Source organism: Indicator indicator, chromosome 5 (genome assembly GCF_027791375.1).
Source record: "Indicator indicator isolate 239-I01 chromosome 5, UM_Iind_1.1, whole genome shotgun sequence".
Classification (NCBI taxonomy): Eukaryota; Metazoa; Chordata; class Aves; order Piciformes; family Indicatoridae; genus Indicator; species Indicator indicator.
The window spans coordinates 25,118,668-25,141,610 of record NC_072014.1 but is presented as its reverse complement, the minus strand read 5'-3'; the positions used below and the strand labels follow the sequence as shown (position 1 = coordinate 25,141,610).

At 40.3% G+C, this 22,943-nt stretch overlaps 1 protein-coding gene across 1 annotated transcript in view; it reads right to left on the bottom strand.

The window, feature by feature from the left end:
* Positions 1-21,864, bottom strand: part of LY75 (lymphocyte antigen 75) — a 45,366-nt gene extending 23,502 nt beyond the window's left edge. Inside the window, exons 1-15 of the mRNA XM_054381125.1 lie at positions 21,780-21,864; positions 19,212-19,586; positions 18,062-18,235; positions 17,616-17,780; positions 16,918-17,028; positions 14,538-14,678; positions 12,690-12,878; positions 11,930-12,087; positions 10,915-11,025; positions 9,801-9,889; positions 9,303-9,475; positions 8,948-9,144; positions 7,430-7,572; positions 1,300-1,381; positions 692-763 (exon numbers count right to left, since the gene is read on the bottom strand). Coding sequence (XP_054237100.1) covers positions 692-763; positions 1,300-1,381; positions 7,430-7,572; positions 8,948-9,144; positions 9,303-9,475; positions 9,801-9,889; positions 10,915-11,025; positions 11,930-12,087; positions 12,690-12,878; positions 14,538-14,678; positions 16,918-17,028; positions 17,616-17,780; positions 18,062-18,235; positions 19,212-19,586; positions 21,780-21,864 — 2,265 coding nt within the window. The remainder of the gene's footprint in view (positions 1-691; positions 764-1,299; positions 1,382-7,429; positions 7,573-8,947; positions 9,145-9,302; positions 9,476-9,800; positions 9,890-10,914; positions 11,026-11,929; positions 12,088-12,689; positions 12,879-14,537; positions 14,679-16,917; positions 17,029-17,615; positions 17,781-18,061; positions 18,236-19,211; positions 19,587-21,779) is intronic.
* Positions 21,865-22,943: the final 1,079 nt, after the last annotated feature.

The window sequence follows — 22,943 nt, the reverse complement described above, 5'->3', positions numbered from 1 at the left end:
CTTCAGTAAATCCTAAAAGCAGAGGTAGTTCTAATTAGGTTACAAGAAGGGATGGTATTGGAATGATCTTATAAAAAGTCAGGTGATGCTTCAAGACTAAATTAAGCAATAAAGAACACAATTAGGAATTACACAGAGGCCTAACATTTTGAATTGGAAACCAACAAAGCACATACAAATCTATGTCACAGGTAAGCAAAGAAATACACACAATAAGCACAAACACATGCTATATTTTGTCTACAGCATCCCTCTGTTATAGGTTTCAAATGCTTTCTTAAGTTGCAGTTCAGAAAATATAATCTAGATGTTACATTACTGGTAGAGCTCTGCTTTTTCATTTCAGACTATGTTATATCCTCAGGTGTTATGTGTAATATACAAGAGATACATAGTATAGTATTATGCAATAGAGAATAGCATTGTTAGTAAAATACTTTATAGTTCAAAAGAAGTCTTATGGAAGTTTATCATTAGCACAGCATTCTGTTCATAAAAAAACCTGCCTGAATAAGTGAAAACTGGTAAGTGTAGACTGATAAAGGGAACACTAGCACCCCTTTTTCACTGTGCAAAGAAAACATCTCAGAAGTCAACCTTAATTCAATATACGTCTGGGAGAATTGTGTTTTTCCAAGTACTTCCACGTAAAATATGCATGTCATTGTTAAAAAAAATCTTGAAAACTAACCTTTAGTGCAGCACAGTCTCTTGTATCATACTCATCTTCCATATAATCGAGTGGCATAACAACACTAGTTACCTACAGGACAGACAGGATGAAAGAACAGTTACTTTATACCTACTTTTGCTATGATAATCCCCAGAGTGAACCATTCAAACCTGAGACCCCATTATGTTTGTCACTATTGAAATATGTGTTAAACGCCAGTTACTGGATCAGTTTTAAGTCTACATAACTGGTATGATATTTCAGGCAAATCAATCAATTGAATAAGATGTTTTTGGAGAAGTCTCACATATCAAGGAGACGAACTGATAAACCCTCTGTGGTGGCACAAAAACGTTTTGTTCTCTCCACTAGCTCCTAGATGTTTACTAGTCTAATTCTGTTAAACTATTTTAATGCAATAAAGACAAAATCAGGTTAACCTTACTAAAGAAATGTTTTTAATTGGAAACCTGTCTGGATGGCAGCTCTTAAGTGCACCATCTTCCTCTGATTTATTAATCTGTTGAAGGGTCTGCTATATTTTAATTAAAATATTTATCAATTTACATTTAATCCAAGCTGAAACGAATCAGGTCAGGATGTTTCCTGGTTAGAAGTTAACTTACGGGTTTATCATCACTCCATTGCCATGTTCCCAAAGAATCTGGACTCCTCTTATTCATTCCAATCCATACCCATCTGTCATTGCTGTAAATAAATGAGATAAAATCTTCAGCTATATATATAGCTCAGATAATTTTATAGAAAGACCGATTTATGTTATGACATTACTTAGGATGAAGCAGCAAACCAAAGATTTACTTCTGCAAGTTGTAGCAGTTCAAAGAGAAAAATGGGCATAATAGCTAGGTTAATTTCCCCACTTTTCTCTAAGATCTGTAGGTTGTTTTTCCCTACCCACAGAGAAAATTAATTAAATAATTTTTTTTTTTTTGCTTGCAGCATCATCAGTTATCAGTTTCCACTCGATATGAAGGTCTCTTTTCTACACTTTTACTCCAGAACCATACACACAGTGCTTATTTGGCTTGCTACTCTTTCTCTTGCCCATCTCAGGTCTCCCTCCACACCATCAGCTCAAACCACACAAAAACTTCTACTCATACAGAATAACTAGCTTCATATTTCTTTCTATTTTGTCAGTGATATAAATGAACCAAGCATGGCTGTGTATTTCAATTATTCACCTTCATAAAAAGCATAAAAATAAATGTGCATATAACAGCATTGACTCCAATGCTTGCATTAAACAGTGGCAATAGAAATGTGACTCCATTTTACAGGACGAAAGTCAAAACTATTTTTTGCTTATGAAAACTGAAGTAAAGTCTTGGAAAAGGACACAAATTCAAAATTTCAGCTGTGTTCCAATATACAAAGTTGCCCCCTAAAATGGGTTTACAATGTACATACATAATCTTCAGTAGCAGCCTTTACTGTAATCTTTACTACTGCTTATCAGTCGAAAGATTCTATAGAAAAATTATTATGTGCAAATCAAACTGCAAGTTAGTTTTGTACTGCAACATCTACTTCTGGTTGTCTAACAGAAATACTAAAGTACTGACACCACAACACAGGGCTCTTGTAAAACTAATCCATAAACTCACGTTGTATCAAATACAGAGAACGAAGATTGAATATATGAGGAAATGGGAGTTTAGGTTATTAAAAGAATTAATGAATTTCTTGTCTAGCCATGACAAAAAAAAAGACAGGGAAAGGGCATAATTATTCTTTATAATATCTCAGAAGACTACACTCTAGTAAGAGAAGCTAATTGAGCAAAAAGTTTGAAGGAAACAAAAGTGATGTCTCACCAGGAAACAGTGATGTCTGACCAGCAGAGGTCAGAGTTTAGAAAAGGCTCCCAATAAAATAGTGATGACAAGGTCATTTTAAGACAGAATTTGGAAAGCTTATGAAAATAACTTTATGACATGGAGAGATGGACTCAGACCTTACCTATATAAGCAATGTTATGAAATCAGAGGCCAAAGTTAAGAAATTCTTTAGTAAGTCTATGCCACTACTTTTCCACACAGATCACCATAAAGATGCTAAATTGAGCCTAAAATAGCTGACAGTGCAGCAACAACAAACAATAGCTCAGCCCAGAGCACACGGACTAAGTACATGCAATCCAACGCCAAGAGCATTTTATTCGGTTAGGTTCTCATTTGAAGAAAAGCATCAGGCACTAACAATTCCCATTCTGGGTTTTTTTGCCACTCCAGTATTAATTTTCTGACATTTATGTGATAGCATGATCCCAGTATCCGATCATACTGATGAGTCTTTAGTCTTTTAATATCACTAAGGAGACTTTAAAGAGGCTAAACACCCTGTATCACTCCAGAGGAAGAAAAACTGTGAGTCAACATTCACAGATATGAAGCAGCTAAGTGGCTTTTGGCAATTTGCCTTTAGGGTTTTATTTTCCTGTGATTGTTTTTTTTTAAACTATGAACCAGACATTGCCCAACCTTCCTCTCCTAATTGTCACCTACAGACTTAGTGTAGCTTAAGCAACTGATCACCACAGAGGAGTATCTACTAAAAAGGTAATTTGAGGTACTAATTTCACAAGGATCTGCAGTAATTATCTGAGGAACTGGAACAATTTTGAGAATTATTTGAACTTGTAGTTGGCTTTTATGTAATAAATAAATAAAGTGAGCCAGGTAAAGAATTTGTCCTGCTTATCTCCTGATTTACAATTACCATCCTGCAAATAGAACAACATTTTCCAGCTGACATCAATGTACATTTTTGTTTCTTTTGAAACTGTTAAGATGTGATGATGAGCAATTCAGTAACTGCTACACTATTCTTGATAGCCCTTTTAACCTTATGTAAAGCCCTTTGAGAGCCCTCTGAAATTATACTATCATCTCATCACAGAAAAGAATTTAAGATAAATATGAATTTACTTTCTACTGCAACTAAGCTTGCAGGAAGGAATTTGCTTGTACTTTAAGTATCTGTCTCCTCATTGCAAAATGTTTAAAATTCATCCTATGGACTAGTATAAAAATCTATATTATCCTGAGTTTTAACCTAAAAAATAGGTCCAGTTTGTGGTTTACAGTGGAATCCATGCTGATTAACAAGGAAAGACTACATCTCCAGTTATCCCTGCAGAATACCAATGGCTTTTCCTTCACAAAGAACTAAAACTTCCATTAAAAAAGCCAGTGTTGTGCAGGAGTAGAGAATTACAGTTTAGATCGAGGTTAAGGGAATAGAAACCAGTAATTTTTCTACTGTAATATTCCTACTGCTGAAATCAAACCTAGGATTTTTTTCTGTCCCTTATGTCAGCTCCAACACATGATAAAGAGCCTAAGTGAAGCTACTGTGACTTGGAGTTCAACCTAGTTCTGGACAAGAAGCAACATGTACATGTGGATCAACTCCTTAATCATGCAATTTAAGGCATCATTTAATTCCTAGCAGTGCTGGCCTAAAAGCATATATGAAGTCTATTTGACCTCTTGCTCTTCCCTCTGGAGCAGGCTGCTTCCACTAGATGAATCCCCACCCAGCTAATCACCTACTGTTTAGTGGAAGAAACAAGCAGCTGTATTAATGGAATTACTACAACTTACAACTGTTTTGACCAGTGTGTTCAGAGTAAGATCATTTTTTTCTTGCAAACTCAAGCGTCCGTGAGGCTTTCTAGATTTAGAACAATTACAGCAGCAGAGTTGTGCATATAAAAGGCAACTGATTTCTTTCCAGTAAGGTGTCCTCACTGAAATGTTATTTCTAACCAGTCCAAGCTGTTAGTCTCCTCATGTCCAAAACTGCTGCCAGCTATAAGCTGCAGAAAGCTCACAAAAACAACCCCAAGAGAATGGAAGTAACAGTACCGGATCTATTCTGCCTGTATCATGTTCTTTGAAGTGAAAAGAGGTTATCTCCTGTTTCTTATAGGCCAGGGAAGGTTGGCAGGCAAATTTTATTTTCCTTTCCAGTGGCAATTGCCCAACTTGGCTGGAGCAACTCTAACTCTCATTTGCCTCTAAGGTGGAATCTGAGTAAAGAACAGAATGGACTAGGCAAGCTGCCCTTTTCCTGGTGAACCAAACTGACTTTTGCTAACATTTAAAAACAAACAGTTCTCAATGAGTCACCAGACAACTGTGCAAAGGGAAAAAAAACCCAAAACCAAAGAAGCCAAGGTGTGGCTCCTTCCCCAAGCTGAAGTAAGTGCACTGAATGAACAGTTTAGGTCAGTGTTTGCACTAAGCACAGGCAACACAGACAAACCGCATGCCAGCACACTTCAGCAGCTAATCACATCTAACGTTATCTGAGGATGATTTCTCCCAGTCATCTAAATTATTTGTTCTTGGTGAAATAATTCCCTCAGTTTCTTCTTTCCTTTCTCAAACAAGCTTATTTTGAGACAAGCTACCCTTCACTTTTGATCTCCAAAATACTCTATTATACTCCCTTGAAGTAATTTTAAAGCATAACTTAAACACTTCATTATGTTATCAAAACAAACAAGCAGTATGTAAAAGACTTAGGGTGATATTAAATGTCATATTGCTGTCCAAGAAGTTCTGCAGTGCTTGAGAAGGGGCTAACCCTGATGAAAACACTGTGGCATGGGTTATATTTGACATATGCAGTCACAGCAACACTGACTGCAAAGTCAGTTTATACTGACTTTCAATATATTAACCCTTATTTAGGTACTGGGCTTATACTGCCCCTTATTTAAGTTCTGGTAGAGTAATACTGAAATACCAGGACTTTCCCTCCAGGCTAAGTTTAAGTCTTCTGAAATACAGGAACTGCAGCAGCATTGTGTGTCATTTGACTTTCCAGAAAGACAGAAAAAGTCTCCACCTTGAAACTCCTAACAAACAAATGGCCATTAACTATGACTAATAAGTCAGAGGTCTGCAAACTGAAAATTAGTCCCAAGTACTTGCAGGAAAATAAAATCAGTTACTCCCCTATTCATGTTTCATTGTATATTAGGTATACTAAACCAAAATTTCTAACTGCAAAAGCTGATCTACAGCTAAAAATAATTTCTGCACTAGTTTTTATTTCAGGGTCTTTAGTCACATTAGCAAAGGAATCACGAGTGGCTTTTATACAACCTAAGCCAACTATATATAGAGTACACATGTTTGGTTTTGTCTCTTATTAACATAAACATTGAGTAATTTTCATTACTTGTACACATCTAAAAAAGTTCTCTGGGATTTCAAGAAGGCACCTCTTCAGTCATCAGATCTAAATTCAATCACAGTGTTGTGCATTGGCAACTTCTGAAAAAATCCTGATTTAGTTCAGTGAGGAAAAAGATTTAGATCATGTAAATGTCAGCATTTGAGTTTAAGCTGGCAAAAGTACTGAAAAAACAGGCTGCCAATCAAAAAACCCAACATATGACACAAGGATCTGACACCACACCAATGCCTAATAAAGCTTTGCAGTGACAGTTCCTTTGATTAAAAATAGAGCCTTAGACTCATAACTTATGTAGCATTTAATTTGCTGATACCAAAAAACTCAACACACCCATCTAATGCCCATCTAGTGTTATTGCAGTTATGCCAAATGGGAGGTGTGCCAACCAGATTGCTGGACACCACTTTATTCATGTTTTTAAAAGGCAGCACGCAGTTCAGTCAGGAAGCACTTCATGAATAAAGATGAGACCTATCTGAAAAACTGAAATAATAACTCATCTCTAAACAATGTGTCAGTAAATACAAATAAATATAAGGTAAAGGGCTTACAGCCCTGAAGGCCAACCATGTTCTGGGCTGTATCAGAAGAAGTGTGACCAGCAGGATGAGCGTGGTGATTCTCCCACTCTGCTCTTGTGACACCCCACCTGGAGTTGTCCAGTTCTGGTGCCCCCAGCATAAGAGGGACATGGAGCGGCTGCAGTGGGTCCAGAGGAGGGCCACAAAGATGATCAGAGGGCTGGAGCACCTCCAATGTAGGGACAGGCTGAGAGTTGGGGCTGTTCAGCCTGGAGGCTCTGGGGAGACCGACCATAGAGCATCTTTCCATTACCTTAAGGGGCCCTACAAGAAAGCTGGGAAGGGACTTTTTTACAAGGGCTTGCAGAGATAGAACAAGGAGTGGCTTTAAGCTTGAGGAGGATAGATTTAGATTGGATATTAGGAAAAAATTCTTTACAGTGAGGGTGGTGAGACACTAGAACAGGTTGCCTAAGGAAGTCATGAATGACCCCTCCCTGGAGGTGTTCAGGGCCAGGTTGGATGAGGCCTTGTGTGAGTTGGTCTAGTGGAAGGTGTCCCGGCCGTCGGGAGGGAGGTTGGAACTAGATGATCTTTAAGGTCCCTTCCAATCTAAACCATTCTATGAATCTATGAATTTTTACACAGCAACAACTACCATCTAGTTGTGCAAAAATTCAATGTAAAGAAGGGAACTCTGTAACAACACAAACCTATTAGGTTAATTCAAGTATTGGAAAGATGTTCAAGCAAATCTCTCTCTTCCTGCGTTCCCTCTAGCAATGCAAAACATTTGCCCAAGCTGTACTCCCTTGATATTTTCCAGGAAGGCAGTGACATGACCAGCAGTTCAAATGCCACATCTAGCTGTTTTTACTGTGGGAAACAGTCACCACATGCTGTCTCATAGTTGCCATTTGGGGTCAGCAGCAGCATTTGCGATCTATTGCAGAATGCAACAGAAATAAAAAATTTAAGTGCACGGCTAGTTTGTTACCTGATTATTTTTCTCAGGATAGAATGAAGTGCTTTGATTTCTTCCGAGTGACTAAAACTAGGCAGATGGCCTCCAAGTGCTTCACAGAACCTTTCTGCCTCTTCCCAAGTCCTGGTTCGCAGCACTCTTTCACTGTGGAAGAACTTCACAACAGCCAAACATCAGAGTACAAAATTACACACGCAAGAGCATTTTTAAAACGCTCCTGAAATACTCAAATATGGCCACCCTAGGTAGAAATGAATAACTGGTATTTCTATAGGGAGAGCACTTGACTTCTTAACAATTTTTTTTTCAGTTTGTTGGACAACAGACAGACTCTGAAGTTTAGCTCACAACATTTATTTGAAATGCAACGTATTCCATATGGCAGATTTTCTGTTTCTTTTTACCAGAAAGACTGCAGGAAACAACACTCAACTCATTCCAAACCTGCAAGCGAATTTATAAGTTTTAAGAGATGTTGTTCTGTCAAATTTATGATGAACTGCAAAGCCCAAAGTTCAACAAAACCAGGACTCTGGGTGCTGCAGGGTGTTCTTCAGTACACCCTCTGCTGCCTCTGCATACCAGGAGTTGCATATTTGGCTCATACACCTCAGCTAACATGTCCACTTGATCCCCTTCACTTCAGTCCAAGTCAGTTCCCATCACCTGGATCTCTCTGAACACACACACTGCACTTGGCCACCAAGAGTTTTGGAGAAGGTGCCAGGGCCAGCTGTCACATCTTATCAGCTATGGGACAGCTATGTTGCACATCAGATAGACCCATCCCTTTTGGATCCCTGCCCACAGCCTTGTTACTCAAGCTGGGTTTCCCCACTTTGCCATATAAGCTGTTTACAAGACACGTCTCATTGCAGATACTGAGTCCAGACATAATGAATAAGCAAGCCAATGAATAGCCTCAGCTTTAACCTGATTTGACTGTCAACAGGAGGGGAAAAAACTGCACTTCTAAATAGAAACTTGCTTAAGCCATCCCAGCTAACAGTTGTTTACTTCTACTATTTAATTTAAAGACAGTAAAGTACAACTGAGGCTGAACTTTTTTTTGACAAGTATGATATCCATATTCAAACCAGAGAAAACATCACCTCTCTTATCTACATTCTAAGAGTACAGAAAGGAAAAGGACAAAGAGAAAGGATGCAAACACTTTCCTCCCCTATTCACGTGTCTCTGCATGCCAGATGATGGCAGGCAGGCTATCATACAGACACAGAACCTCTGTCAGCTTCCAAGAATGCAGCACAGGGTGAATGCTGTCACCAGCTCAGCTCTGATGTGCAAAGCTGACCACAGAAGGGGCAGGCAGAGGCGTATTGTGACTTTCAGGAGTTAGCAGAGGAGGATTCATGAGAATATCTGAGACAGTCAACATGAATTCTTCCTCCTAGTGTCAAACATCTTTGAAAAACCCTTCAGAGCAGCTGTAAGTCACGAAGTATCTGATCACACACTTGCTGCAAGACAGTAATGAATTATCGCCATCTAATAGGAAAAACGTTTTACCTTGTAGCAGGCAAGGCCAGATCCGTTGTGCCACCCAGGAGGACAGGGATCAGTTGGCTTTGGGAGCACTTCTGGCTCCTTAGGCAGTCCAATGTATTTTTTGCAGACAGAAAACGCTTTAGTGGTTTTACAGTCCTTAGTTTCCCACTTTCCAAGAGACTTTGCACTGGGCATGGCCACGCATCCTCCCGAAAACTCTAAGATTTAAGCCACCAAAGACAAACTTAAAGTAACTGTCTGGTTTTTAAAAAATCCATAGATTTCTGAAATGATTTTATTTTGTGCTTGGAGTTCTGTAACATGGCATTCCAATACTTGCTTACTATAAACTGATTTTTTTTATTGTTAAATTTACCTGGTTGCAAGGAATTCCAGTTAGTGTATGTCACAGCTTCAGTTTTCTCTCCATCCACCAAGCCCCAGGAATATATTCCCGATTGGCTAATATCCTGCAAACCTGTCCAGAAGTATTTTTCTTCAACTTTGGTGTGTTTTCTAATTAGGCTGTTTATAAATTCTTGCTCAAATCTGAAAATTCACAGATTAATTTTAATCAATATTTGATATATATCTGAAACTATAGAGACAATTTGAAAACCAAGCATATTATTAGATGAGTAAGATCAAGTGGTTGTCCAGGTAGCCATATTTTCAACATGGGGTTCTCAGGCTGGGAATTCACGTATTTCCAAGGTGTTACAATGTACATGGAAAACATAGTCTGCAAATTCTCTGCTAAAACAATTATATCTCTATTTTTGCTTTACAAACCACTAATTAGCACACAGAGGTTTTCATCTCTGACCATCTTCAGGATTGTACTGTAAAACCTGTCCATAGAGACGTGCTTTACCTGTTCATCACTGTAAGATTGCACTGTGCTCCAAATGAAACTTCTGTTTTATAAACCTTGTAGCAGTAGTTTCCATGTCTTTCCCATCCCTGGTTAGATAATGAAAAAGATGTTTGCACATAACAACCTCATTAAGCCATTATCTATAGAAGAAAACAAATCATTGCTAACATTGATTGCTGCCCACAAGCTGGCACAGCATGTACAAGAAAGAAATTAAATGCATCACATACAAGGTCCAGTATCATCAACTCTCTGATTCACAGTTCTAAGAAAGAATGCAACCATAGGAATAAAATGCACCACTGTTTTAGCTGGACTGTGCAGAGTCTTCTGACTGCTTATGTGCATTCAGAGAGAGAAACACAAGGGTGAGAGCTTAGTCCCATTCAAAACAATACGAGTTTTCATGCTGTTCCACCAGCAACAGGATTCAGAGGAATAATTAGAGGGCATTACTGGTGTTTTTTCACTTCTGAAAAAATATTTTAAACTGGGAATGTGTGAACTTAGAAAATTTCTCTCTTATTCAAATCTTTTCCCCTCTACTTACACCGAAAATTCAAGAACATTCATGTGTTACCTCTTTGCTAGCCTAGCAATGCCACTGGTTTCTGAACAGCACAGAAAGCTGTAACTGTCCAGACTGACAGACTCTGAAGAGACCCCAAGGTTGTACAGAAACATAGATAAGGGGTAGACATGTTTTGTGCTTCAGGCAATATGCCACATGAAACTCAATCAAAATAACTCAGAAGTAGCTAGCAATACCATCCCAAGATTGTTCAAACCAGAAAAGACATCTTTTTAAGCCTTATTTATACTGTAACGTGTTATACTGTAAACCAAACCAAAACCTAAAGCAAACAAAAAACCAAAACAAAACCCAAAACAAACAAAACACCAAACTGAACAAAACCCAAAACAATGAAACATCCAGAACCTGCTTAGGAGAATCTGAAATTTGGCTCATGCTATATAAATGTCCTTTCCAGATAAAATGTTCCACAGAATTTATTGCATGGGCAAAAAGGAAATGAGACACAGAGGAAATAAGTGATTGTTCAGGTTTCTGGGCCATGTGAAAGTAAAAGAAATACAGACTTTCTATTACCTCTTCCAATGAACAACTTTTATCTGATTTTGTTTCATTCAAAATCTCTCCTTTCTTCTTGCACACATATTTCAATTCTTCTTCACAGGATTTCACTTTCCACTGTCCCAGCTGTGAGAAGAAAAAAAAAATATTAAAATTACAAAAATCTTTCAATTTCCATAGTGCAGGGGCTGAGTTTGCATGAGAAAGCTAAAATGCCTCAGGCAAAAATATTAGGGGCAGGATGCCCTGGGTTATATGCATAGGTGCACGTTTGGAAAGGAGAGAGAAAGCTGACAAATGCTGAGATTCTGAATCAAATCTGAAAATGGAAGAAAAGGCCAGCGTGGTGCCAGTTCTCAGATCATGGAGGAAATGGGTGAAGGGAGCATGCATGCTCAGCTTACTGCAGAGGTGGGACAAGGCAGCTCAGAGGTATTGGGCACATGAGGTCCACTGACAGAACAGCAGGCAGACATTTGTCCTATTTTTTTATTTAATCTGGGAGATGGGACACAGCCTACTTCCATCTCTGCTCATTTTTGTGACCTCTCTCAGCCACCCAAGCTTCTGAAATGTATCATTCCAACATTTGTCCTTTCTTCTCTTACCAAGGTATCTCACGCCCCATCCTCAGACAGGGCAACCCAAACTGGTCCTGGAGATGACTAAACACAGCATTCCCTTTCAACAGTTCAGCCCACATCCTTCCTAGCACTCTGCCATAGACAGGCACAAATACAGTAACCCAGAATGCAGACTGACAAGGACAACTGACTGGCCAACAGCAGTGGCAGTCAAAGCTGTGAGCAATTTCGTCCATTTTTTGCAGCACACATTTACCAAGAGTCAGCTAAATAACGTTAAGAAGTTTGCTTGTAGAATAATTAACATCTGCGTGTTAAGGATTATTCCAGAAATAAAATCAGTTATCTGCTTTACTCCTCTTCTTGACTTTCACACATATCAATGTTGCCTCTACCACAATGGGAAAAAAAAAACCAAACACCAAAACTCAGCGCTGTATTCCTACCTTGCCTGAATACGACACACAGTTCGGAGTGCTGTTGAAAGGAACTTTTGGTTCATTCTGATCCCAATAAGTAAAATCCACGGCTGAGTGATCTGACCATTTGAACAAGGTTGGTACACCTTCATTCCTGAGACCCATCCATATTTCTTCTTTAGCATCTGCAATTTAAACCGAGGACAACGCTGTAATTTCAAAACAAAATTCAACTTAATTGGAAAGCAATATGAAATCAGCAAAATTAGGTTATTATCACTACATTGCACAGCATAAATGCCACAGGTTTCTTCTTACAGCAAGAAAGGGCATTTGAGACAAGTACAATGTATTCTTGTTATTTTGTTTCTTAACTTATATCCATGAAGAGGAGTAAGTTTCACAGAGAAGATAACAAACAAACAAAAAAAATCCAGAAAAAGATGAGTACATGAGCACAAAAACTCAATCAAATTTAGTTTTTAGAGTGCAGACAAAGACTGAAGAGTACAGGTAACATTTATGAGTTCAGTGATTCAGTAGTCAAAATATTGCAACTAGAAGTAGGTTACTACAGTAAATAAATAAGAAACATCAAACCAAAACAGGGCTAACACAAAGCACCTGGACCCAAAACAGCAACACTCGGCACCAGCCTGGGTATAATCCCAGTGTTAGCACCTTCATTTAAAAGCTAGAGGTTATGATAACCATATAGAGAACATGGAAAGCAGTTTGCAACTTATCGTGTGCAGCACTTGGTACTTGTCCAAGTATCTCAGCTCACCATTATGAAGCTTTGTAACAACCAGTTCCACATCTGCTAGTGAATGTATGCTGATGAGGTTACTCTTATTCGCTTTGCACAACTCCTCTGCTGTACTCCAAGATGCCTGGTTGTTTAACAGCATGTAGCAAAAACCATTGTGAGGAAGCCAGCCTGAATCACAGCGAGTATCCAAGTGTCTCCAAAACTCTAACAGTGAAGAGAAACAGAATTAGTCTTTTGTTTCACACTAGTTAGTGCACCAAGGTGGCATTTTGTACATGCTTTAAATCTGGCAGCACCTTGAAAACAGCCAGAATGTATTCACATCTCTTCAGGGCTAATGATTTAAGAAAGGGTCACAGCTTAGTCAAGCAAATAGACTTGACAGAGTAGCATTATGGGGATTTGTAGCATTTTGGGGCCATGAGGTAAACAGAAGGAGAAAGAAATTGGAGGGATTGAAAATAAAAAGCTGGAAGGCATTACATTAAGCTGGTTCTAGCATAACTGAAAGGTTCAGAAGTAATTGCAAGCAAGATTTCAAAAGCAGTTAAAGGCAAATGAAGTTATTTCATTGCAGGCCAGCAGCTTCAAATAAAGTTGCTTGTTCTCTTCTAGCAGGGGTTTGCACTTTTGTAAAGCCACACATAAGACCTGCAATGAACAGCCTGCAATGAAACAAATGCTTAGTTTTAAATACTTTTTTCTGAAAATGAAGATACTCAAGAATTCAACAGGTTTTAATATATGCTAACAACATTATCTATTAATAGCCTTTCCAATTCAAAACACACTATAAAATTCTCCAAGGAATTTGGGGGTTAATTAATACAGCATTGAATAAACACTGGTAACAACTCCAGATACCCTGCTGAGGAGCCAGAGAACAGATAAGCATAATTAATTGATGACTAGTTTTCAAGGGATCATTTAAAAATTTGAACCAACTTGAATTTAAACTGCTTACTCTCTTTTTACCTCAAAGGCACACACCTCTCCTGAGGGAGCTGGAGAGAACATGCCTTAGCCAGAGACATTCTATGACACCACTTCCACAACAGTGCTTCATCCCTCTTACTTCCTAGTTCTTCCCCCCAGCCAAGGACAATCACCTTCCAGCAAAAGTTGTCCCATGAGAGCCCCAGAAACATAAGCACTGGAAACTCAGTAAGGCCAAAGCACACATGGAAGAACAGGGCACACATGCGTGAAGAGTTGGACATCCAGGTATAGGTAAACAGCCAAGAGCATGGGAGCAGTTTTATGTCACAGCTGAACACTGTAAAACCTGAAGGGCTCTGTGTATGTGTGTGTAGAGAGGGGAAATTAAATATCTTGTAAGAGCTGTTATAGATCCAGTAAAGATTACACACTGGGCAAGCTACCAACTCTTGCACTCTGATTTCCAGTACTGGGCCTGGTTTCCAAAGGCAGTACTTCTATCTGAATTCAACAGAGTTTTATCCAAGCCCCAGGTAGGTCACATTTTATGTCAATATGCACCAAGAATGAGAGAAATGGGCTTAAAGGAGAGATGGGAAGGTTTAAGGGGCAACTGCCAGTTCCAGACTTTCAGTTACACACGAAAAGAAGGCACAAATGTGATGGAAAGGGTAGGACCATGCTGAGAAATGCTTTATGTGTGAATGAGAAAGCTGCAAAAAATTAAAGCTATTTGTGATGCATCATCTTGACACTGAAGATAGAGAGTTTGCTTCTGCTCTACTAAAAAACTCAAAGCTTTTATGAAAGCGTTTTGGCAGAGATACCTGAGAAGGCTTGGGGAGGGAAAAAAAAAAAGACTCCATAAGTGAGCATTACATTCATATTAACATACAAACAACCAAAAAATACAAGCTGTCCTACCTGGGAAGCTTGAAACTTCCTTGAGGGACTTCTTGCAAATATATGGAAGTGGAGTTCCACAATGGTAACTCTGCCACTGACCTGAGGCAGCATTCATCACCACACAGCTAGTCCCATCCAGTGGGGACAAACTCTGCATATCTATAGACAGGCACAAATATAGAAAATTACAAGTTATCAAGCAGTAAGGTAGTGGCTGCTTCTTTTTTTCTACTCCTTTTCAATACAGGAATAACATACTTTGCTTGGTACAGCACCTTGAAGAATATAACTTGCTTTGATTAAAGACACCTGCCCTACCATACGTCTCACAAAAGTTACTTGTAAGACAGAAAGTTTCAGAATCAAGGAATCTGGACTTCTTTTCCAATGTTTAATCACAGAACCACGAGGAACGTTCTATTTACAATACAACAAACCCTTGGCTGAGCACTTTCCCAGACCAGAAATATCTCAGAGGAGAACCCTTTTTGCATCCCTCAGTTTCCTGTCGCAGTCCCTTTCCAGTCCCATTCCAAACACAGCTCTGCACTCTTTCTTTCAATGTTAATCATAACCCTCACCTTAACAGAAACTGGAGACAAGGGCCCAAATGGAGGAAAAAAAAAAATCACAGAGAACAACTCAGTCTCCAGCTTTCCTTGGAGCCCCTTTTCAATGGTGCATTTTGGCTTTCTCTTTGAGATCCTGTGCAAACCTCAGCCTTGTGCTACACAGAGCACTGCAGCTCCTCCTGAACTGAGTTTGTTTAGTCTCACATAAAAAAGGCTTGGGGTGGGTCTAAGTTCTTCATGGGAGACTGTAACAGAGACAGAGCTAGGATTTTCAGACATGTACAGTGAAATCATGGGCACAACTTGCAGCTGACAAAATTCCTGTTAGGTGCCAGGAAGTATTTTTCACAAGAAGGGTGGTACGCCTGCCATGACTGCAAACTAAATTACGCAACTCTAACTCCGGATAGTCTCGTCTTTAGCTCTGCATTAAGAGTCATACAGTGTTATCACAGCTCCAGAAAGCAGAGCCAGTAGTGCAAGCAGCAGCACAGGCCCTAGCCTTTCCAAAGGAAAGGCCACATTTGGAAATCCTCACAGAAATTTCTTAGAAAAGCTTTTAAAGAAGTAACAGAAACCACTTCTTATCGTTTCCCAGAATTCAGAGTTGTAGCACTATTCTAGAAACTGAAAGGAAAAGAAGAATTCCACTTCAAAAAGGTCAAATGCAGCTTGAATAACAGAACAATATTACCTTCAGTATTCTGATTATTATTCCTCCAGGATTCTCATATATGCACATTCATGGCATATTTATGAGAATACTAGAAACAAATACTGAAAATTCCCAACAACTCTCACCAATTTTACTGGGAACTTGGGAGTAATTAGAAAAGACTTTTCAAAGGTTTTATACTTCTTTAATCTTCATCTTGGAATTTAAATGACATTGGAAGTTTAAAAACACAGTTAATCTTCTAAGTAATGTCATTCCACATATATCAGTAATTGTAATATTTGAGGGAAATCAATGCCATTCTGTCAGTGGGAGTTGAAATTTAGCAGTGAGGAAAGCTGTGGATTGTTTACTAAAATGGACCTCTGCGATACTGTATTTAAACTTCACCTTTTTAGCAATTAATCTTATCATCCATAAATATAGAACAAGAACAGAAAGATTCACCAGCTAAGAGAAAAAGATGCTCCCAAACTTTTAACAGGAATAGAACAATGATCTTTTGATGAAGTCCAATAGAGAAGGGTGTGCTGGTTTTGGCTGGGACTGAGCTAATCTTCTCCATAGTAGCTAGTATGGGGCTACGTTTTAGACTTGTTCTGGAAACAGTGTTGATAACACAGGGATGTTTCATTTGTTGCTAAGAAGTGCTTGCACAGAGAAGGCCATTTCTGCTTCCCACAACAACCCACAAGAGCAGGCTAGGGGTGCACAAAAAGCTGGGAGAAGACAGAGCCAGGACAGCTGACCCCAGACGACCAAAGGGATATTCCACACCAAGCTGGGATAAGAGGAAGGATGGAAAGGACATTTAGAGTGATGATGTTTGTCTTCTCAAACAACTGTTATGAGTGATGGAGTCCTGCTTTCCTGGAGATGGCTGAACACCTGTCTGCCAATGGGAAGTGGTGAATTTTGCTTTACCTATTAAACTGTTTTTATTTCAACCCATGAATTTTCTCACTTTTACTCCTCTAATTCTCTCCCCCATGCCCCTGAGGGAAATGAGCAAGCAGCTGGCTGCTGCTTAGCTGCTGGCTGGTGTTAAACCATGACAAAGTGGTTAAAAACCCCACAAAAACAAACCAAGAAAAAACCAATGTAAAATACTACTTAGTGCTGTGAGTATTGTTATCAGAAAAATTGTTACCTGGATGCCAGTTGAGAAAATTCAAAGGTTCGTGATCTGACCACTGCCAACCTCCAGAAACATCCAACTGATTTAAGCCAATCCAAAAGATCTCAGCAACACCATCCTTAGCTGGAGATAATATTTTTTAAAAAGAAAATTAACATAAAATACTTATCCTTTACTGGTCTTGTTTAAATAAAAATTGTGATCTGAAAGGATCTTTTCAGGAAAGAAAGATTGCTACTATAATCAGACATGCAAACTTTGCTGAACCGAGAAGGAATTCACCCGCACAAGTCTTCCCTCCCAATGCCTTCAGAACTTTGTCCTTTGGTTTTATATTCCCAAAGGCACATTGATAGCTCCTTCAGGCCAAGTGTAAACATCAGTGAGGGTGATTTCATAACAACAAGTGGGTGACAGGCTGCTAAAACATCAACTGCCAGAATGGCCTCTATCTGAGATTTTTGGGACATTTCTCATTGCAAATATGAGCAACAGTTAACCACTTTAATGAAATCACACAGATACATTTAAAAATAACCTCTGAAGTGAGATTAGCATTTTATTTTTGATACACAAATGAAAGCACCAATGCATTTTAAGGACAATGAACTTTTAATTCAAAATTTTATGAGAGAAGCCAAAATGATGTCTTCACTTTATGTTAATTTGTCAAGATTTCCTGATATACATACATGAGTAATTTCACCTACCTTGTATGTAACTTAATTCAGATGCATCCTGGATGCTAAGTAAATCTCCCCCTTGCCTTTGACATGAAATATAAGCTTCCTTCCAAGAAAGAGCAGACTGTGTATTAAACTGGTAGCAACTTTCAGATCCTGGATCATGTTCCCACATGTCATGACAACCACTTTCTGTTGGAAGGAAGCAGAAGGTACTTGTAACTACAACTATACTGAAACATCATAAAAGTTTTGAAAGAAAAATTAAAATATTGTAGGTCTATCAATTTTTATGTTTATTTTGGTAATGACATATACTGCAAAATAGGTGTGTGCTGATTGTCCTGGTAATGCTGCAGTAGAAAAGAACCTGCTTTTACCCAGGTTAACAGCAACGTGATGGAGCAAGGTGGAGCCATACATACATGAAGTGACAGAAACTTTTTGAACAACTATTTAGAAACCAAACGTGCCTGGTTGTAAGCAGATTCCCCATTTTCCATCGTGAGAATAATCTTCAGACGTAGCACACCATTTCCCACCCATATGCATTTCATCCTGAATGCAGTCATGATGCCATGTCTTATTATACAGAAAGGGAAACTGACAGGGTTTTCCATAGGAGTTCCCATCTTTGGTATAAACCTCTGCAGGAAAAAGAAATATTAAAGACACAGTTACAAGTTGTCAAGGGCAAGAAAGGATGGGCAAATCACTATTACTGCTTGTACAAACAGAGTTAACTTAAAAACATGCAAATCACTCTTAAAACTCCCTATCTTATTGTTATAGATAATATACAACAATGCCAAAACTGAAAGAAATGAGAAGGAAACATTTTTCTGCACTTTTTCTTCTAAGCGGGGCATGACACTGCACAAATTTGTGTCCCCTGGTAAGTTACGGATAAACATACTGCCCCATTGAAATCCAGGTAGCTTACACAGAGTACTACAGAACAAGGTTCTAATAATCAACACATACAGGAGAAGGAAAACACTTCGAACTAGAGCCTACTGGGCTCGTCAGACTGGCCACTTCAAACAATTCAAATAAAACGAAAATTCTGATTTTAAATACAGTAAAGCAAGTTTTCACCACTTCTTCCAGTAAGCATGAGATTTCAGATGAGACTGGATTCCATGGCAAGCAGACAGACTACGAGACCAAAGCAAATGGATTGTTCCTGTCAGTCTACCAGGCTGCGAGCCAGCAGCATGCACTGCTGATTGTACAGCCTACCAGCAAAGAAAATATCCTCAAACCCTCCTAACAGCAAACTTCGTATCATTGCGAAGCAGAAAGTGTCAGTTCTGATAGAAGGTGGCTGATATTTCATCACTTAATAGGTTCTCACTAAAATATGGAGGGAAGGATTTAAATACGCCAAGAATGCCACTTGATAACACAACTTCTGTGATTGTGCATATTTGGCTATTATTACAGTTAAATTTTTGTACTCGACTCTCAGTATGTCTCTACAGCAGAATATGATACTGCTTTACTGTTTAGTTTTTTCATATCATTAAGAATTTATTGGCACAGACATATTTGAAAAGGCCCTTAACACACACACCCCCCCCCCCAAGAAAAAGAGATCCCCCAAACCCTGTGCAAACTTACCATGGTAAGGATACCGACAAATATCGTCAGAGGAACTGCTGCTTCTCCACTGGTCCGTTGCATTTATGCTTGCAGTTACATAATTGCCCTTGACAGTCACCTTGTACTGAGATGCACCAAAGATGGAAGCATCAGCACATCGCCACCACAGCATTAGTTCTGAGTTACAATCAACCATCTTCAGGCGAGACAGTGATTTGGTGAATATATCAAGCCCCAGGCACTGCTTGGATCCCAAATGAAAGAGGCGATTCTGGGATACCCATTTCCATAAAGCTTCACTTGTCTCCTTGCAGTCATCTATCACTATCCGTGAGTATTTCACTTGCATGCACTTGTTGAGTGTGTCGTGGCGAATGGTAAAAGCATTATTGCCTGTATAAAGACAAACAAATATCCACACATGGGTATGATTCAGTATCACTTTTACAGAAAGTACATTTTCAAAAGCGCAATCACATTCCGAGACTACTAGAAAAGTACAGGAAGTGTTGTTTATATGTTAGATTATCTCTTCCGTATATGCCACACTAAGTACATTTTCCTGCTCTTTAGTGAACATTCTTTGCTTCTGGAGGGAAAGGTCTCTTTCCAAGTTATTATAAAATGAAGGGAGATTAAATGAGTCTGTTTTCTAAGTCAAATTCTACCAATGAGAACTCTTCCTTTAATTTTAACCCATACTGATTGGATCAACCCTCAATTAATTTGCAAGCTTACTGGGTAAAGAGTCTTGTCTTCACATTTATCTACAAATGCAGTAATATACAGTAGGTATCATAAAATATAATAATAGTTTTCACTTCATAAGTAATTTCATTTTTTTAAAAGTGTGTATCATCTATAATATACAAGCATGATAAGCTCATGAATGAACCAGCTTGTGGGTGCAACTGCAGTATAACTAAAGTAACTGGCACTGCTTTTGGAAGATAATGAATATCCCACAAAAGATACCACACAAAGATCATGAGTATAATTTTCGAAACGATACAGAACTTTAGTTTCATTTTCAGCTGTGATGTGGCTTGTCATTAAAAAGAAAAAAAAAAAGACAAAGCATAGTACACAAAAATATGGATCACCCTACTGATATGTGCTGACACCTCTGCCAGTACATCATCTCATTGACAAGTGGCAGTAGTAGGTTTAAGCCAATAGAGAAAAATATACCCTAAAATTATTTCTATGCCACAACAGAGATGGGTCCACAGTATAAAACTTCTACTAACCAGGCTGAAATGGATCTTAGCTGTCCAAGACCCACAAGGCTATTACACTGTTTAAATAAGGAATCTGCTGAGTAGTGTTTTGCATTTAATAGTAATGCACTGTCAATCACATTCCTCCTGCGTTGTTTTTTTTAATATGACTTAATAATAGGTTTGGCTGAACAGCAAGGAAAATATTTGGTGATGTTATGCTGGGAATTTTACCACTACTTCCCTGTATACTTGCGAATTTTCCACTGCTGAAGTGCCAAATAGTATCTAAATAGTATTGAGCTGGCCAAACTGTGAGGCAGAATCTGTAAATCAGCTACCTACTGGAGCGACTTTTTCTAAATAGCACATTTCAACCGTTTCATCCTCTCTGTGAACTAAACAAGAAATTTTAACAACCAATCCAGCTTTTGTGGCATCTTTTTGCCCTGTACTTTTTCAGCACTGTATCTGCTGTCTATTGTCTCCACTGGGCTTGTTAGTTTCAGTTTCATGTACTAGGTCCTTTGCCTTTCCTCAGGTCTCTCCCTTCCTCCTCCTTGTTTCAATTCTTCCTACACAGCTCTCATTCTGGCATCAAGAAGAAAAGTCTCGTGTCCCCCCACCTCCACCCCTCCAAAAGTACAGCAATTTATCCATATACTCTTGCCATTAAGTTTTACCTGACATCTAGTCACGAAAGCAAGCCTGGTTACCGCGACAGGATGTAAAAATGTGTGAGGTGCAACTATTTAGCAAAGAGCTAACCTTGTTTCCTAGCATCTGTCATCAAACTAGCGGCTTTGGCTTGCAAGACTTGGTCAACGTGGAATTTTTCCACCTGGTTTCTGGAGGGTAGGGTAAGCCTCCTCCTCTTTCTACAAGTAAAAGTGACGACTTGACGCCCTGCAGGGGACCTGGCCGAGTTCGAGTTATTTCTCCTCTCGAGGTAACAGGCCAAAGGCCCGCCTCCCTCCCCACCGCTCCGCACCGGCCCGACAGTGTCTCGGCTCGGGGGCCGCCCACGACACCGAGGGCACCGGGAACGTGGCACTTGGGGGCGGCGGGGCAGCGGCTGGTTTCGTGACGCCCCAGGCGAAGCGCGCAGTCTGGGAGAGAGGTTTGAGGACCTTTTCCTCCCTTTTCCCCTCCTCCTTCTAACTTTCCCACGTTGCTTCCCCGCAACTGGACTTTGCCACCCAGCGCAACACCCGGAGGTGCCGGGGACTATCGGGGCGGAAGGCCCGTCACCGTCCCGTCTTCGACCTCCGCCGCCCGCCGGTGCAGAAAAGGGCCTTCCGCGCCCCGTGTGCCGCCCCGCGCCCGCGCAGCGCCTGTCCACTCCCAAAGTGGCCACCCGGCTTACCTGAGGGGTGCTGACGGGCCGCGCAGCAGGCGAGGAGCCAGGCGAGGCCGCAGGTGGCCAAGCAGAGCCCCACCGCCCGCGTCATCCTCCCGCCAGGCGCAGGCTGCGCGGAGCGGACGCGCTGCCGGGCTCACACTGCCGGAGCGTCTCGCCCGCCGCCGGCTGGCTGGGACAGCGAGCAGCCGGCGGATTGGCCCACCCCGGGGAGCGTCACTTGTTGCCAGGAGAAGACCGGCGGCTGAATTTGCCGAGAGGTGTGGGGCGGGGACGGGGCGCTGGCCGGGACTGCTCCGGCTAGAGGGAGGTTACCGCCAAGGGGAGAGAAACGCAGGAAAGGGGAGGGGAGTCGCAAGTTTGAAAATAAGAGTAAAGACGAGGAAAGCATGGGGGAAAGGAAGGGAAAATAACAATAGAAAAAAAAAAAGGGGGGGGGGGAGGGTGGAAAAGGCAGCTGAAAAGTGAAGGAAAGAAACGAAGGAAAAAACAACAAACAAACAAAAATAGGAAAACCCAAGGAAAAAAGAAGAAAGAACAGAAAACCAGACCTAATTATCCCATGGTAGTTTTAGTTTAAACTAAACAAAACGTTTTAGAAGTTCAGTTGGGAAAGGGAAAGCTTAGGGCAAAATGTAAAGAGAATCTAAACCAAAATTGATAAGTAATAGTAGATGCTGAAGTAAAATACCTAAAAATGTTATCAAATAATAAACTTCTGGACATTACCCAGTGGATCCTCATCCCACTCTCATCACAGGGCCACATACCCCCCATCCCGGGGCAGGTGACCATCCCCACAGGGCACGGGCCAGGGACTGTGGGGTGCGTGGCTGTCACCACACGGCCCAGCCAAGGGGTTACTGCCCTGTTGGGAGGTAGCCCAGGGAGCCTGGTGTTAGCCTACAGTCCCTCCACGTTGCACTAATGTTTGCATCGGGTCCCAGGGAGCGTCAGGGACTCCCATGGCGGGTCTGAAAGCCTTCCCCTCCCTCCCTCCCTTTTACCCTCTCTTCCTCTCTCTCTCCCTCCCTGTTGCAGACTTTCCTCCGGGTATTTTTTCTGTAGATTCTAATTGGACCTTTGTAAAGCTGAAGAGGGAGCAGAAGCAGGCCAGGCAGCGTTTTTGGAGCTGGCAGCTAACATTGCAATTGTCTGACCTGTTTCTGC